Source organism: Triticum aestivum, chromosome 7A, assembly GCF_018294505.1.
Source record: "Triticum aestivum cultivar Chinese Spring chromosome 7A, IWGSC CS RefSeq v2.1, whole genome shotgun sequence".
Taxonomy (NCBI): domain Eukaryota; kingdom Viridiplantae; phylum Streptophyta; class Magnoliopsida; order Poales; family Poaceae; genus Triticum; species Triticum aestivum.
Genome location: NC_057812.1, coordinates 666011133 through 666030002, shown reverse-complemented (window position 1 = coordinate 666030002; position 18870 = coordinate 666011133). Strand labels below are relative to the sequence as shown.

The 18870-nt window shown below is 44.7% G+C and overlaps 1 protein-coding gene and 1 pseudogene across 1 annotated transcript; both read right to left on the bottom strand.

The window, feature by feature from the left end:
* Positions 1-6: 6 nt before the first annotated feature.
* LOC123149101 (polyubiquitin-like) lies at positions 7-17840 on the bottom strand (annotated as a pseudogene).
* LOC123149100 (glycine-rich domain-containing protein 1) lies at positions 445-5787 on the bottom strand. Its single transcript, XM_044568635.1, has 9 exons — positions 5744-5787; positions 5154-5345; positions 4496-4613; positions 4045-4296; positions 3280-3735; positions 2499-3043; positions 1926-2121; positions 1625-1780; positions 445-1432 (listed from the first exon to the last, which is right to left on the bottom strand). The coding sequence occupies exons 1-9, from the start codon at positions 5770-5772 to the stop codon at positions 689-691; spliced, it is 2688 nt and encodes an 895-aa protein (XP_044424570.1). The 5' UTR covers positions 5773-5787; the 3' UTR covers positions 445-688.
* Positions 17841-18870: the final 1030 nt, after the last annotated feature.

Below are 18870 nucleotides of genomic sequence, written 5' to 3'. Positions count from 1 at the left end.
GGGTTGCTCTGTCATTCATGTCGGAAGACTCAACCGAGGGTGATGGTCTTACCGGTGAGTGTCTTCACCAAGATCTGCATCCTCGAGCCTAAGCACCAGGTGGAGGGTGGACAACTTCTGGTTATTGTAATCAGCAAGCATCCCCCCATCCTCGAGCTGTTTCCCAGCAAAGATAAGCCTCGGCTGGTCCGGCAGGATGCCCTCCTTGTCCTGTATATTTGCCTTGTGTCAGAGGACTCAGCCTCAAGGATGATGGTCATGCCGGTGAGTGCCTTCACAAAGATCTGCATCAGCATACTTGGAAATTGCAAAGAAAGGGTAAGTCAACAAGGCATATATGAACAGAAAAACAAAGTCAGAGACTGACAGTGGTCATCTAAATCTTGCGACAGATGGGTGTAGTTGGAAATTGCAAACAAAACAAGGCAGTTCACCATCTTTACATGAACAGATCAACAAGTCATGAAATCTGTACTTCATAATAAAAACTGCAGAGAAACCATGTACAAACATGTCAATTTTTTCTTTTATAGAATTATTATAGGCACTGCCCAGTTACCGGACTGGAACAACCCAGGCCTTCCCACGCCACCAACTGAACCAATCAACACCCAACCTCAATATTATTTACAAGCACAGGCCACAGCTCTATGAGTAGGTCAAAGGACATGGAACTGGAAGGCAATAACTACTGTGAAATGACCATGCTGCCGCAACCACCGCCACAGCCCGAACCACAACCACCACCACAGCCTGAACCGCAACCGCCTGACTTGGCGAAGCCAGTCTTGGAGCTTTCCATGACCATGCTGCCACAACCACCACCACAGCCCGAACCACAAACGCCTGGCTTGACGAAGCCAGTCTTGGCGCTTTCCATGACCATGCCGCCACAGCCTCCACCACCACAACCTGAACCGCAGCCACCTGACTTGGTGTTCCCCTCCTGGGAGCTTTCAATAACCATGCTGCCACCGCAGGAACTGCTGCATCCCGATCCACACCCAGCAGACTCAATATGGCCATTCTCGCCACCTGCAACGACACCACAGCTCGCATGACCTTTCTTGTTGCTCATGGTGACCACAGAGACACCGCTTCCACCACCAGAGTCTGATCCACAACCACCGCACTTAGAATCAGCCACCTTGCCGCTTGAAGTGACTGACCCGTCACAGCTAGCATGACCAGCCTCGTCACTTGCCATGACCATGTCACTGCCACCAGCCGTGCCACAAGGGCCACATTGCGCAGCAGTGGCGCCTGCTGCTCCACCTTTCGCCATTTCAGAAGTCACTGTAGTACCAGGCTCAACAGTTCCAGCTTTATGTACCATGGCACCTTCGATGAGCTTCACACCATCTTTGCCAATGGAATTCAGGAACAAGAATGATATTGCGACCCAGGGAAGCAGAAACCAATCCTCATCAACCTAAATTTAAGTAAGAACACCATGAGTATATCTGAGATGCAAGGAAATTAATCTTTACTGCTCCATCTGTCCCATAATATAAGATGTTATTACAATCGACATATGAGTACATTGGTTGTAATAAAAAAATTATACTATTATGGGACAGAGGGAGTACTTAGAAGGATATGACATCAGAGCTGAGCATTGTACCGTGATAAATTCTGATTCAGTGTCAAGTAGTGCCACTGCTTTGCCATAGGGGTGTTCAGCTGAGAACTTCACAGCAGTAACTGCTGTAGTATCTTCAGCATGCTGACTGCAGCATTTGAGTTCATATGCTAGTCTCCTTCCCCTGTATAGTTTGATCTGCTTTGTTCAAAGAAGTACCAGAACTGTAAGTATGTTACATGCATAAACGTTTTTTCATTTACATATAACTTGATGTAATAACTATCTTTTGAGCGAACAGACTGCCTGTATGAAATGAGCTGTAGACTGCAGTTGTCCTTACCAGTTTGTTGCCGTATTTGAGCTCATGTATGCAGCCATCCTTGCTTGGTTTCAGGTCATGAGTGATGGATAAGTTGGAGTTGTTAAAAGACCATTTGTTTTTCGTGAATTCTGCAAGCTGAAATGGTTGCTTTGATGACTTTGTTACTCCAACCAATTCTCGAATGAGAGCCATGCCACTCTTGGCCTTGTGCTCCCTGAAGTAAAGAGGAGGAAATTCTCATTAGATCAGAAGAAATTGATATTTCTTTCTTAAACATAGGCAAATAAAACTTTTCAGTGTCCACTGGAATAAATTTGGATCTGTTTTGAAGGTAATGTACAAATACTTCTATATAAGTTGAATATCGATTCCTGCAGAAAGCATCAATTTGTAGTTTGAAAGGAAGATGCAATAACACCATATGTTATTAGCAATCAATGTATCATATAGTAAGATTTTATTTGTTTCTAGAAAAAACTACCGGTAAGTATCATGCAGGACTTACTAATCAGCATACAAATGCGTTTCTAGACTCAATGTACAGTTCTTCACTGATATGTATGATTGATACCACGGTAAAAACAAAAATACCTTATCTGAAGACGAATGAGTTCAGTACCACAGTCATACACGAAGCGAGTCCAGGAGCTCATATTTTGATCCTTGATGTAATGTGGCAATAGACAGGCCTTCAGAGAGAAAGGCTTCACATTGACCATGCTAAGAACCTGTGGAGCCTGCCTTGGGACAGTACAAGATGCAGCAACACGAAGACTGACAGGAGGGGAACCAGCATATGCACCACGACTTTTCAGTTCAAACCACCTCTCAAAGGAAAGCTTGGAATCAGGCTGTGTAAGCTCTTGAAGAGAGATCGAAATCTTCCCCAATGGTTCTGATTTCTTCGATGATGAGGCCCCAAAATAGGCCTGATCAACCATTGCTGTAAGAATGAGTTCGCCAGTCGGTTCACATTGGAAACCAGCTCCGATACTCTTCCCTGTTTTCGTTGAAATATCTAACCTGCCGCCATCACTGATAAATACATCTGGTTGAGTCTTGGTGAACCACACGTACACACTTTTCTCTGGAATTGCAGATGGTAAATTCTTGATGTCCACAATCTGTAAATATAACTGCAAAGAATGAAAATATTTTGAGTTCATAAATTCAGTAAATGTCTGTTGGCATTAGAAGTGCTCAATATCAAATATCAGGCGTGCTTCCAAATTAATAATAATATTAATAGTACAACGTACCATGTTTTGGGTTATTTACTAGATAAGAAACATCTTTAAAACCGAAATTATTGTACTTGTGTAACTATTTCTTCATTCATGGACAACAATAAGATGTACAAAGAGCATCATACCTCCACAACTGTTGTTTCAAGAATAGTAAGATGCTTCTCTGCTTTATCGACACCAAAAACACTATCATCCTCACTATTAAATATCTGAGGAACGGATGTCACAGGAGATGGCAGGCTTCCACGGTACATAGCGCCAACCTTCCAGTATCTCAGACCAAAGTTATTCTCGAACTGCTCAGTGGTCCCTGAAAATCCAGTGTCGAGCTTCTTTCCTTCAGCTCGGTCATCATCTGTGTCATCATGCTCCAGAACTCTCCCAAGAAGATTCAGCATGTCACTGTAGTAGGTAACAGAATTCAGTTGGTGGGTGTGCCACATTAGATCCACGTCGTAGGTTGGCACACGAAAGAGGTTCATTCCTTTCTCCTGATTCAGCTTGATCAAATACAAAAAACCTTTGTATCGAGCTAGAGCTTCTTCAAGAAAACGATGATCATGCATGTTTGGTGTTCCAACCTGCCAGAAACAAAGGAGCTCACTGACTTTCTGTACACATTTTTTATTTATTGTTCTTGCATATTTTTCCTTTTACAAAAAGGCAGTAGCACTGCTTTTCTATTGCTTTCTTCCACATGTATGGATCAACAGTGACACAACTTTTGAACTATCACCAACATTTGCTGGGCCAATAAAATCAGGTATCAATCTGCTTGTGAAATTTAGAATAGCTAATTTTTAGATATCAGTTGTTCAATCATGGGTAATCTACCACATTGACTTGTCTTATATGTAGTATATCAGAGCAAAGGTTAGTAATGTAACTACCTGGTAGACGAAAGAAGACTGTCTCCTAACAGCTGAGATCAAATCATAGGAAATGCCTCCTGCAGTTCCATCACCCACGTCAACAAAATCGTCAGAAGGACTTGTGTACTCCAACTCAAAAGGCTCCCCAGGATATAACTCAGTCCAAACTTTCTCAGCCTGATCGTTGGACTTTGCTTGAATGGAGGACTTGACATTGTTAGTGCCCAGTATTCTGCCATATAATCTCTTGCAGTCCTTTATGTACTGAGTCTGAAAGATATTGTTGTCAGCACAGCAAAACCAGAAATAACAAGATGATTTTGATTTAGACATTTCCAACCATGTTCACTAGTATTTTCTTTTATGCAAGAGATGCAAATAGCCAAATACTAGTTCTCAAATGTGGTGTTCACAGATTTTGAACGACACACAAGCATCTGTGAGTTAATAATAACTTAGATACTCATACCGGATTAAGCCGATGGCAGTGCCATATCCATTCACAATCAAGCGGAACAACCAAAGGCTCATCTGCAACAGAAGCCTCAGTGTACTTGGCAAGAAGAGGAAGCCAGCAAGCTTTGTACCTAGCACCACAACAAATTAATAATTCAAAGTCTATTCGACACAGAACATAAATTAATTTAGTATGAGTGATTTTTTTCATAGTATCACTTATTTCAGCATGATAGGGACTTTGAACTTAAATAAGAAGCCAGATTTTCATGCCAAAATTTCCAGATAAGGCCAGACTTGTAGCAACAAATTGGAACTGAAAACACAGATCGAATGATGGTTTCAGAAACTCTTCCACCAACTTATATTAATGTAAACTAAACTAGTGGTTTTTGTCTAATTTTCCTCAAGCAGGTGTTCGTCAGGAGACATGGACAATGTTCCAAATAGTGATCGCGCCAAGAGTTATCCTCAAATTCACCAAGAATTTATCGAAATATGGCAACGATACTGAGAAATTTTATTCCCAACACACCCTAGAGAGTAGAGGCTGTTCATCAATAACACCCCGACAGAAAAAGAATGGAACACCTCAGAAAATATACTGGTTTTCAGACTCAAAGGTCTCTTGTGTAAGTTGTGTTGTTGAAAAGCCAATGTGATGGCGATACCTGTGTATAGCCCTGTGGAGCAGCGGGCCCTCGTAGAGCCACCGGCGGCGGTCGACCGCGGCGAGGAACTCCAGGTGCCGCAGCGCGGCTGGGACGAGGTCCTCGCCGATGCCAATCCCCTGCGCCGCCGCCCACTGCGACTCCTGCTCTGCGTCCATCTTCTCCCCCCTTCCTCCGATCGACCCCACCCACCTGCAGTTTGGATAACCTGTAATGTAAGAGGTTTTTGCAAGCTATGACCCAGATGAGCAGAAAGGTAGAAACAGAGTTTTTTTGTGTGTGAAAAAGGTAGAAACAGAGTTTGGCATAATTAAATCAAGAAACTGTGCGTTGGACGACAAATAATCTGATGATGCAGACATAAACAAGAATCTACAACGGCAGGTCCAACATTAATCAGTTCAAACCCAAGCAAAAACTCTAGATTAACTACCGCGGACAGCAACAATAGTCGACTGAAATCTACAGCAATAAAACTGAACGAGAGCGCATACACCACTCGTCCTCAACAACTAGAAAAAAAAAGCATTGGATCTACCAGCACATAAACGAATCGTATATAGAACATGAATAGCACGATCTACACGGACGGAAATCGGCATGCTGTCTCTACGCTCATCTATCTCGCAGCGTTGACTGAATCGACGACCGTAGACGAACCCCGCAAGAAGAAGAAGAGATAGATAGCTTGGGGGAAGAGGGAATCGGTGGCGTGCGCATACCTTGACGGCGAGGGAGGTTCGCGGGAGCTGAAGATCGATCGCTTGGATTTTTCCGGTTGGAATCAGCGGGGGCGAGTTGATGCGGGTGGGTAAGGGAAAGGGGACCGGCTCGATTACAACACGGCTCAGCCGGCACGCGAGCCGAGCGGGCAGTTCAGGAGGCTGCGGATTCTTTTTTCCTTCTAAAACTCACAATGCAATTTTTTACCTTATGAACAAACACAGCCCTTTCAATATATGGAGAGATTCATGATTTCCAACAAGTAACAACAGGAAGATTATCACTCCCAGAGGGCAAAATCTGTTATCCAAAGTAGAAGACCTTAGGACATGTTCGGTTGCCTGCATTACCTCTAACCAAATCTAGTTGGGCCAATAAAAATGTGTTTGGTTGCAAACAAGAGGCCTAACTCGCATCGGCACGAACCTTAAAGTAGCACAGAGCCTGACTCACTGGAAACCCTTGAATCGGCAGTTTTCATTGAGCCAGGCTGAGTGTGGCGCAAAAAGGAGGCAGCGCCACTTGCGACGGCGCAAGGGGAAATTGAGTGGAGATGGCGGGAGATGGAAATTGGTCGAGGCGGGATGTCTAGCCTCATCGCCCCATTTACTCGGTCACCACTAGCTCTAGGACAAGCACTTCCTCTATTCTTAGCACCGACGGCGGTGGCGACTCAAATATGTGCAAGCGGCGCGCCACGGACGCAATAGTAGCACTCTCCAGCAGGAGGAGCTGCTTATCCCCTTCCTCTTGGCCACTGTCTGGTCCTCCTCGACTCAGCCAGGGGCCCTCCTTCCTCGTTGTTATCTCCAAAGCCGGTAAGCAACATAGAACCCCCCCCCCCTATGTTAGGTTGGTTGCTAGGCTGTTAGGAAGGGTGTAGGATCGATTTCTCCATCGTTCACCGCACCCTCGATGTCGCCTAGGTTATGGTCGAACGAACGAAGCTGGTAGTTTAGGCAGCAACACTGATAGCTGTGATTCAGGCATGGCTCACAAGGGAGCTATTCGTCATGGTGATAAGCCTGTCATATGTTATGGTCCAACGTTAATCTGGGATCAGGAGAGGATATTGAATCTGAACTACATCTACAACTGTGATGACATAGAGGCTATGTGGATGCATCAAATGAAAAGAGCACCTTTCATCAGGCATGTGCAGACCTTTGGGAGCAGGGGGCTACTACAAGATAGCATCCACACCCGTGTGGAAGAGCAAGTAGCCACGTTCCTTCATGTTTTTGGTCATAACCAGAGATTCAGGATTATGCACAACACGTTCAGGAGGTCAATGGAGACCATTTCCAGGTACTTCAGGCAAGTGATGTATGATGTTGGGGAACTCAACGGAGAAATGATCAGGTCACCAACGGGCCGGACTTGTAACAAGATTCACACTAGTCCAAGATGGTGTCCATACTTCAAGGTGAGCACTGACAGTATGTAGTTCATGTCATGATATGCTTGTATTGTTCTGCTATAGCCATAACACCATCTTGTAATGCCATTTCAGGATTGCATTGGGGCAATAGACATATCACTGCCAGAGTGCCAATGTCACAATCTGCAACATACAAGGGTAGAAAGCATTACACAAAGCAAGAATGTTCTTGTTGTTGTTGACTTTGATCTGAAGTTCACATATGTGCTGGCTGGCTGGAAAGGATCAAGACATGATGCTAACACTCTAAGTGATAACATGAGTTGACCTAATGGCATCAATATACTCATGGCAAGTTCTACCTAGGAGATCCTGGCTATGCATGTCGACTGGGTGCTCTTCCACCCTTCAGAAAAAATAGGTACCATCGTGTTGGCTGGCTGGAAAGGATCAAGACATGATGCTAACACTCTAAGTGATAGCATGAGTCGACCTAATGGCATCAACATACTCATGGCAAGTTATACCTAGGAGATGTTAGCAATGCATGTCGACCAGGTGCTCTTCCACCCTTCAGGAAAATCAGGTACCATCTGAACGTGTTTGCTGGTAGGAACTAGCTCAGGACTCCACAGGAACTGACACTCCAGCCTTAGAGTTACAATTGAGAGGGCATTCAGAGCTCTGAAGAATAGGTTTATGACCCTGGATCAAAAGCCATTCCACACTTTCCCCGCCCAGTTTAAGCTTATTCTTGCTTGTTGCATTCTGCGTAACTGGATCTTGTAATGTGGTTGTGATGAACTGGTGCCGGAGGAGGAAGAGGTGACGCTTGATGATGTTGTCAGCTTTGGCCATGGTGTGGAGGCATTTGACAGTGAAGCCTGGAAGAAAAAAGGGATGGGGTGGGCATAGGCAATGTGGGAAAACAGAGGCCAGACAAGGATCTGAAGAGGAAGAAGAAGAAGAAGAAGAAGAAGAAGAAGAAGAAGAAGAAGAAGAAGAAGAAGAAGAAGGGACAACATCAGCAGAATAAAAAGAAGACAAGGATGGACTTCCAACTAGTTTGGCATTGATGAACTTTACCCTATTGAGCCATTTGACTATTATATTTGTACTGATATTTGTTAGTAGCTAGGATGAATTATGATATGTTTCCTAACTAGGACTAAAACTACGTTCAGGTCGTGTGTGGTAAGGTCACCACTAGTGAGAAGTGGTGATAACACTTTATGCAGTTTGCAACCAAACACCGTGTAGTTTTGTGCGCCCAGTGTAATGCAGGCAACCAAATTGCGGGTCAATATTGGTTCCCTTATGTAGAAAGCCTAGATGCGGGCAACCAAAGTATGTGTGGATGCTAGTTTTTGGCCTGTTTTACCTCAGCCAGGCCCATTTGAGACACATGTGCAAAGTGGCAAAAAATGGTGCAGGTAACAAAACACGCCCTTATTGACCCACATACTGGAAACTGGGATGAAGATTTAATCCATGATACATTCTACCCTGTTGATGTGCATCACATATTACAAATCCCTTTGAATGTTTAGGGAATGACACTTTGTTGCATGGCATTATACTAAGCCTGGTACATTCTCTGTTCAATCTGCTTATCATAGGGAATGGGATCATAAGTGTGGACAGCGTATGCATGCGAAGGATGGCCATGGTCGAGCAAATCCAAACCCCATTTAGGCTGACATCTGGAAACTTAAGGCGACGACTAAGGTTATAAAAATTTCCTCTAGAAAGTATTATATCCTTCCCTGTAAGGGCGTACTGACAAAAAGACATGTTTTAACACAAGCACAATGTCCAATCTGCTTGAGGGGGGCCAAGGATATTCAACACTATCTTTTCAACTCTAAGAGGGTTAGAAAAATTTAGGAAGAGTTGGATCTAACAAAGGCGAACAAGAAGGCCATATGCCGAGACATGTCGGTTTTTGTTAACTTGAACCAAATTATAGATGAGAACTTGATACGTCTCCAACGTATCTATAATTTTTGATTGTTCCATGCTATTATATTATCAACCTTGGATGTTTTATATGCATTAATATGCTATTTTATATGTTTTTTGGGACTAACCTATTAGCCTAGAGCCCAGTGCCAGTTTTTGTTTTTTCCTTGTTTTTAACTATCGCGGAAAAGGAAAATCAAACGGAGTCCAATTGACATGAAACTTCATGGAGATTATTTTTGGACCAGAAGAAGCCCACGGAGTACCGGAGGTGGGCCAGAAGAGTCCCGAGGCCACCACGAGGGTGGGGGCGCGCCCCCTGCCTCGTGGCTGCCTCGGGAACCCCCTGACTTGTCCCCAACTCCAACACCTCATATATAACCCAAAACTTCCAGAAAGAAACCTAGATCGGGAGTTCCACCGCCAGAAGCCTCCGTAGCCACCGAAAACCAATCTAGACCCATTCCGGCACATTGCCGGAGGGGGAATCCCTCTTCGGTGGCCATCTTCATCATCCCGGTGCTCTCCATGACGAGGATGGAGTAGTTCTCCCTCAGGGCTAAGGGTATGTACCAGTAGCTATGTGTTTGATCTCTCTCTCTCTCTCTCTCTCTCTCTCTCTCTCTCTCTCGTGTTCTTGAGTCGGCACGATCTTGATGTATCGTGAGCTTTGCTATTATATTTGGATCTTATGATGTTTCTCCCCCTCTACTCTCTTGTGATGAATTGAGTTTTCCCTTTAAAGTTATCTTATCGAATTGAGTCTTTAAGGATTTGAGAAAACTTGATGTATGTCTTGCACGTGCTTATCTGTGGTGACAATGGGATATCATGTGATCCACTTGATGTATGTTTTGGTGATCAACTTGTGAGTTCCGTGACCTTGTGAACTTATGCATAGGGGTTGGCACACGTTTTCGTCTTGACTCTCCGGTAGAATCTTTGGGGCACTCTTTGAAGTTCTTTGTGTTGGTTGAATAGATGAATCTGAGATTGTGTGATGCATATCGTATAATCATACCCATGGATACTTGAGGTGACATTGGAGTATCTAGGTGACATTAGGGTTTTGGTTGATTTGTGTCTTAAGGTGTTATTCTAGTATGAACTCTATGATAGATTGAACGGAAAGAATAGCTTCATGTTATTTTACTACAGACTCTTGAATAGATTGATCAGAAAGGATAACTTTGAGGTGGTTTCGTACCCTATAATAATCTCTTCGTTTGTTCTCCGCTATTAGTGACTTTGGAGTGACTCTTTGTTGCATGATGAGGGATAGTTATATGATCCAATTATGTTATTATTGTTGAGAGAACTTGCACTAGTGAAAGTATTAACCCTAGGCCTTGTTTCAACACATTGCAATACCGTTTACGCTCACTTTTATCATTAGTTACCTTGCTGTTTTTATATTTTCAGATTACAAAAACCTATATCTACCATCCATATTGCACTTGTATCACCATCTCTTCGCCAAACTAGTGCACCTATACAATTTACCATTGTATTGGGTGTGTTGGGGACACAAGAGACTCTTTGTTATTTGGTTGCAGGGTTGTTTGAGAGAGACCATATTCATCCTACGCCTCCCACGGATTGATAAACCTTAGGTCATCCACTTGAGGGAAATTTGCTACTGTCCTACAAACCTCTGCACTTGGAGGCCCAACAACGTCTACAAGAAGAAGGTTGTGTAGTAGACATCGGAACTCAGGGAAGAGTATTGGAGGTCTGAGCTTGTGGTTGTGGCATCTTGGTACCTATGGTGGCAACACTGACAGCTAACAATGGGTGTATCAGTACTTCTAGTAGGTAGAACAACAACATCCATCAGAGCAATTGCCACAAAATTCCAGAGTGACTAAAAAGAAGAACGAAAGGAAGAAGGGACCGAAAAAGTGGTGCAAACCGTTGCACGACTTTTTGAAAGTTAATGTAGATATCTCATTCCACATAGAAGATCGATCAGGAGCTACTCGAACAGTCATCAGAGATGAATGATGTTTTGTAGCAGATGCAACATGGTTCGTTCCACATCTTTCGGATGTGGCTTCTGCTGAAACAATTGCTCTCAGGAATGGTATTAATTTGTCAGCTCATGTGGGATTCTCGAGGGTAGAGGTTGAGTGTCACATCCCTAGCTTCTGGTACTGCTTAGTGCTAGCATCTGGTGTTGCATCATTTTTAAATTCCTCAGAAACTTGAAATGGGGATGTCAGAACCCCCAGCACCCCCCTTAAACCAACTAGGGTTACTAAAATCATTTTCAATGAACCCAAAATGCCCGTCTAAAATGTTCATCATCTTTGTCGTGGTCTAGAACCTCTGACAAAAATGGTGCACAAATTTCTAGGTCATCCAAAGGTCACTGGATTAAATCATATGTTATTTGAATTTGGGCATTTAAATGTTAGTAAATATTTTAAATGCCCAAGTAATCCTAAACTGAAATGTTCCATGTTGGATATATTCTATACAATGGGAATGTGCAGTTTGGTGATTTTTGAAAGGGTCTAGGTATTTTTTAGAAAAGCCACAAAGATTATAGAAAAATAGAAAACTGAAAACAGAAAGAGAGAGAGAAGGAACCTCACCCGGGCTTACCTGGCGGCCCAAGTGGCCGGCCCAGCCCACCACCGCAGCCCTCTGTCGCCTTCCTCCTCGCGCCAGTAGGCAGGGGCGCGTGCCCGGCGCGCGCAGCCACACGCCGGCCACCTCCTCCCTGCCTGGCTACCTCCTCCTTCCCCTGGACGTCTCTTGCAGCGCCACGCACCCCCTGGAACCCTCTCACTCTCTCCCGACCTCTTCCCTGCTCTCTCTCCCTCTCGTGCCCGAGCGCAGCCGCAGCCGCGCCGCCGTAACGCTGCAGCCTCCATGCTCTCCTCGCCTCCCCGACGTGTCCACGAGCATCGCCACGCCTCCCTCATCCTCTCCTTCCAGCCACGCCCCGCCGGAGGCCCTGCATCGACGCCATCTTCATCATCTTCGTCGCCGGCCACCGGAGATCCCTCTCGCGGCCCCGCCCGCTCCGATGCTTCCCTGAGCACATTGAGGCCACCTCTGCACTCTCCGTGAGCTCCTGATTCTCCCCCTGTGCTCGCCCCCTCCGTTCCCGTCCGCTAGCTCCGTCTTCCACAACGGCCGAAGCTCGCCGCCGCCCCCGCACATCGCCGTCGTGGCCACAGCCACCACAGCTCATGCCCGAGCACACCATCATGCTCAGCACGATCCCATGAGCCTGTAGACACCCGCAGCGCCTCCTCCCGTGCTCTATAGCGCCATCCCGAGGATGCCCGAGCTGCTGCCGCCGCTGAACCTCGTCGCCGGCCACTCTTCCGGCCACCCCAGCACCTACCGCTGCCACCACTCAATGCACACCACTGCTTGCGTTCGAACGCAACAGACCGCGGCCAAAATGATGCCCTGTGGCCCATTTTCGAGTCCCTCCGTCGCGTCTGTCATCGCCGGTGTCGAGCCACCGGCGAGTTGACCTTGTTTGACCTAGGGTTTGACTCCCCTGGGTCAACGAAAGGTGGACCCAGGCCCTACTTAATTAGTGTAGGTTTAATTAGTGTTTAATTAACCTAGTTAATTAGATGAGCCACTGGCATGTGGGCCCAGGGCCTAATTAACCTAGGTTAGTGCTAACCTAACACTAACTAACTCTGTTAGTTAGTTGTTTCACTGACGTGTGGGTCCCAGCCGTCAGGTTTGACCTGGGCTGGCGCCTTTGACCTGCTAATGTCACCCCGATGTCATGCTGACGCAATAACTCTTTTTCTGGATTTATTCTTTCACAGGAAATTCCAGAAAATGTTTTAAACTTCTAAAAATCATATAAAATCAACCGTAGCTCAGAATGAAATAAATTATATATGAAAAATGATCAGAAAAATCCAATCTATCCATCTATACCATTTTCATGCATGTTAAAACAACTTATGGCTGCTGTTTAGGCCAAATCATATAAATGGCATTTAAACCCTCACATATGGAGTTTGAATTTGAACCTAGGGTTCAAACCAACTCCATTTAACATGTTGCTAGTTGCATTAGCTCAAAACACAGCATATTGACATGTCATGATCATGCACCATATTGTGCGTTGCATTGGTTGTGCTCTCCTTCTCTGTTGCCGGCATTTGTCCCCTCTCGATAGACGTATTCCGACGATGAGTTCGATGACACCGATGAAGAGCTATACTATCTTCAGAAGTGCCAGGCAAGCAAAACCCCCTTGTTCATTCCGATACAATCCCACTCTCTCGCTACTGCTCTCTTTTACTGCATTAGGACAACAACGATTCAACTGTTACATGCTGCGGTAGTTGAACCCCTTTTCCTCTGCATGACCTGTCATTGCCACAGTAAATAGGTGAAACCCACTAGCATGAGTAGGATTTGTTTGAGCCCTGATGTGCCTACTCATTCATGCTTGTTTGTCATGCCTGCTACTGCTTAGAGTTGAGTCAGGTCTGATTCATCGGGGATGAATTGGAATGGTGATGAACATGTCCTACTGTGCGTGAGCTAAGTGTGTGAACACGATTTGGTAAAGGTAGCGGTGAGAGGCCATGTAGGAGTACGTGGTGGGTTGTCTCATTGAAACCGTTCTCAGGAACTGAGTTCTGTGTTTGTGATCCATGAACAGCTACTACCACTCATTGGGATCCTTAATTGACCCTCTCGACTTATTAACTGCCCTAGTCCTCTGTCCAGGAGTTGCAGCTAGTTTCTGGTGTTTATAGGATATGTGTTGGCGGCCGTGCGTAGCGCTGACCCTAGGGGTGGGCTATGATGCGGTAGCTACACCGTGGCACGGTGTACCGGGCGCCCGTTTGGTGTCTCGGGAACCCTGCACACATCGTTTGGGGCTGTGAGCGAAACTCCGGCCGGATCTCCTCGTGGATAGAACCTGAATAGGCGATAAACCTGGACTAGAGACTTGTGTGGTTAGTCAGGTCGTGGCCGACTCCCTCGCCAGGCTTCCGCTTGAAGGTTGACGAGATACACAACGTGTACATGGTGGTAAGTGGCGAGAGCGTGTGTGAAGAAGTACACCCTTGCAGGGTTATAAATGATCTATTCGAATAGCCGTGTACGCGGTAAAGGACTTCTGGGTTGCCTATAACAGTTCATAGATAACTTGAAGTGGATACTCTAAAACTCGCAAGATAAGCGTGAGTGCTATGGATGGCCTTCTCGTAGGGAGATGGGAGCAGATCCATAGTGGTATATTGATATGGTGAATATGTGGACTCGTGTGCGCCACCTCAAAAGAGTTACTTGCAGTCGTAGTTTAAGATAGCCACCGAGTCAAAGCTGGCTTGCTGCAGTTAAAACTCCACCACCCCCATTGTTGATACCGATGCATATGTAGTTAGTTCTGATGTAAGTCTTGCTGTGTACATTTGTACTCACGTTTGCCTATTTTATGTTTTGCAAAGAGACGTCAGTCCCGCTAGTAGTTCCGTGTGGACTTTGAAGTTTAGCTTGATACCTCAGCTACGATCTTGTGCCCTCGACGGGATCTGGTAGATAGTCAGGCTTCTCAGCCTTTTTCATTTGTAGATGTCTGTACCCAGACATGTTAAGCTTCCGCATGTGCTTTGACATGTATGCTGTGAATGTTGGGTCATGAGACCCATGTTTGTAATATCTCGCTCCTCGGAGCCTAATGAATAAATACTTGAGTCATAGAGTTATGTTGTGATGCCATGTTGTATTCACACATATCGAGCATATTGTGTGTATGATTGGAATGCTTGGTATGCGTGGGATCCGACAACCTAGTTGTTTATCCTTGGTAGCCTCTCTTATGGGGAAATGTAGTCTTGTGCTTCCATGAGCCATAGTAGTCCGCTACAGCCTGGTTCACCGGAGTCCTGCTAGCCCAGCACTACTGCTCTGGAACACTTGACTGGCTGGCATGTGATTCACTTCGTTCATGTGTCTGTCCCTTCGGGGGAATGTCACGCGGTGATATCCGGAGTCCTGCCTAGCCTGCTACAGCCCGGGTTCCCGGAGTCCTGTTAGCCCAGTGCTATAGCCCGGATTCGCACGCTGCTGATTGACATGCTCGATGTTGATTCATGTATGCCTGTCTCCGTAAGTTAGTGCCACTTTGGGTTCACGACTAGTCATGTCGGCCCGGGTTCTCTGTCATATGGATGCTAGTGACACTATCATATACGTGAGCCAAAAGGAGCAAATGGTCCCGGGCCATGGTAAGGCGACACCCGTGGGAATACCATGTGTGAGGCCGCAAAGTGATATGAGGTGTTACCGGCTAGATCGATGTGACTTGGAATCGGGGTCCTGACAATGAGTCAGATTATGAACTTGTAATTGATGCAAACAAAGATCCATATAGATTCAATGGTTCGCAAGCAGCAATGATTGTTGAATGCGCTCAACTCCCTTATGACTTTGGAGAGGTGAAATTTTCTCCATGCAACCAAGAAGCAAAAACATCGCAACAAATGCTTTGGCTAAACAAGCGTATATGATGAAGAATTCTTTTGTTTGGGAAGATGACTCAGCGGATTTCATTTTGTCTTTAACATTGTTATTATCTGAGAAATGAAATCTCTACTCTGTAAAAAAAACACAACCCTTCCTAAGAGTATCTCCTCTCTTTTTTGGGTTCCTAAGAGCATCTCCAATAGATGATGCAGATATGAAAGCAACTGATTTTTACATCACCAAGGTACAGACTCCAACATATGATTTAAATGTAAAAGAAATTACTCAAGATTTGCTCGTGATTTAAAACATGGCACCAACTGACGGCGCGCCGTGTTTCGATAGATTTGGCTGTTGGCCAGAGTGCCGGCACCCCGATGGCTCCCGCAGCTCGTGGTCGTCGTCGGAGTATGGCTACTGGCTGCCGGAGCCACTGCAAGCAGTTGCGCGACCACCATAACCAAGCCGGCCGACCACTGCTTTGGTCGGCATCGTCGGTGTTGAATCGCCGGTGGTGTGTCGTCGAAATTAGGGCCAGCCACCAGCCGACAAGCATCAAGGAGGCATAGGAGACGCTTTCGCCAGCTGCTCGTCACCGCCGCAACTACCATCTATGCTCCGACATGCAGCTGCCTGGTTTGTTCCACCTCACACACAAGGTGTTCGACCAAATTTGCACAACATAGTTTACATCATCTATTGGAGCGGCTTTCATGTCTGCCCTATTTTAAACTATTTGTTGTAGTTGGATGTTTTGGTGATGTAAAAACCCACTTTTTTGGTGACGTATATTTTACTCTAACCACTTTTTGATGATGATGTATTTTACATTATCAATTGGAGATGCTTTAATGACATGAGCATTTTTGAGAGACTGAGTCGAGAAATTTTAATATTGATTTAGTTTTGATGTAAACACCTCATAATCAATGGCAGCGGTAGGCCTTAGGAAACTAGGGGACCTTGGCATGAGGCTTGACAAAATAATCATTGCTTGAGTGTAGCTACAGTTTTACTGGCGAGATTCACAACGGTAGCAAACAAAGTGGCTGGGACATGAGCCATTCATGGCACGGTCATTGCTCGTAGTTGACGGACACGCCATACCACTGAAAAAATAGCATCGAAGAAGTTGAAACAAATTCATAAAAATGCGAGTACCACTTGAATTCGAGTGGGTTGGTTTGGGTAGGTTTCACCACAAGGAAACTAAAGACAACTTCAACGGGATCACCAATCATCCACAAATGCCTGAATCGGACACACTTTTGGTGACGGTCACCAAATTTATCCAGACTATTCCGGACATTTGAAATGAGCTGATGTCTGCCACGTCGGACTCCCAACAACACCGAGCAAAGTGTGGTGTTGTGCGTAAGAAGAACAAGATGATTTTCAACAATTCTTTCAATGTAAACTTGGGTTGAGTACTTTAGTGATGTTTTTTCTTCTATGAATCTTGATAGGTCTTATTAATCATTCAGTAAGTGTGGTGTTGTGTCTGGCATCACAATTTTGGAACTGTGCAATCATGCATTTACACAAAACGACGACATATTATTATCTAAAGTGGAAGGAAACTAATGACGGTGGAGTCCCTCCGTCAACATTCCAAGGAACTAACTGAAGCCTGCTGACCTCTGGCCGCATGAACCTCCTTCAGCAAGGATGAATCATGTTACCATCTGAAGCTCCGATCATTTGACGAATTTGAGAAACCACAATCACAGAGTAAGAAGATTAAGTTCCACACTCCCACTTAAAACACATAACAGAGACCACACTGCTACACAGCAGCAACAGATGTTCGCACACAAAATACAGAACTAAGACACTGACAATAGTAACACATGATGACACGACTCACACATAACCATAGAGACAACTACCAGGACCCATGAAACAATTTTCCAAAGAAATCACTGGCCACCACGGAGGCGGAGCACCAGGTGAAGGGTGGACTCCTTCTGAATGTTGTAATCAGCAAGAGTACGTTCGTCCTCGAGCTGCTTGCCTGTGAATATCAGATGCTACTGGTCCGACGGGATGCCCTCCTTGTCTTGAATCTTCGCCTTAACATTGTCGATGGTGTCGGAGGACTCCACCTCGAGGGTGATAGTCTTGCCAGTGAGGGTCTTTGCAAAGATCTGCATCTGCATCGTGGGAATTTGCAAACCGGCAAGGTTAATTCACCAAGTAGGTACAGAATAATCCAGTCAAGTGCTTAAGAAAAGTCAGAAATCGTAAGGATGCAGTTTAAATCTTTTCATGACAAAAGAGTAAATCCGCAGTAAACAATCGACAGCTACCAATAGCAACCACATAATCATGGAATAGTAAGGTTGATGATACAACTCTTGAGGTTTATCTCCAATGTTTTAAATAAAAACCAATAAATCGTAATCACATCATCGTGAAAGAATATTGACTAAGCAGATTGTGCTAACATATGTGCGTTGACCATTCACTGGTAGAAAAATGCACATTTGTCCCGGTTCTAGAGGGCCTTTAGTCCCTCCACGTGGCCGCTGTCTGGAGCTCCACCTTTAGTCCCAGTTGGTATTACCAACCGGGACTAAAGGAAATTTTACGATTTTTTTTATTTTTTCCTGATTTTTAAATTTCTGAATTATTTTACAATTTAATCTCTAATCACCCCTCATCACTGCTCAATTTAACCTCTAACCTCTAATCACCCCTCATCATTCCAAATCGTTTAACTTCCCGGCCGGTCGCCCGTCCTCTCACTACTCCAGCCTGAGCACGCTTAACTTCCGGGTTCTATTCCCCCTCGTTTCCAAGTCTGCACTTGTTGTTTTCCTAACAATAGTAAGATGTCAATCCTATTAACCCTCAGGAGTTTAGCTTGAGCATGAAGTCACACGTTTCACTTTTTGAGTTTGAAACTATTATTCTAAAAAACAATAATTATTTAGTAACACTAATATTTCTTGAATAAGTAGTTTGACCATAGTTTGACCACGGTTTGACCAGATTTGACCAAAATTCAAAAAATGAAATAATTATTTAGTAACACTAATATTCTTGAATAATTATTTAGTAACACTAATACTTCTTGAATAAGTAGTTTGACCATAGCTTGACCATATTTAACCAAAATTCAAAAAAATGGAATTTGAGCATAACTTTTTTTCCTTTTAGAATTTGAGGATTCTAAAAATT

Excerpts from the sequence above, each read along its gene's own strand:
- LOC123149100 (XM_044568635.1), bottom strand. The coding sequence starts at position 5,772 with ATGAGCGTAGAGACAGCATGCCGATTTCC. Across the intron at positions 5,346-5,743 it reads GAGACAGCATGCCGATTTCC|GTGGGTGGGGTCGATCGGAG; the intron begins GTCCGTGTAGAT and ends TCCAAACTGCAG. Across the intron at positions 3,736-4,044 it reads AGTCTTCTTTCGTCTACCAG|GTTGGAACACCAAACATGCA; the intron begins GTAGTTACATTA and ends TGTTTCTGGCAG.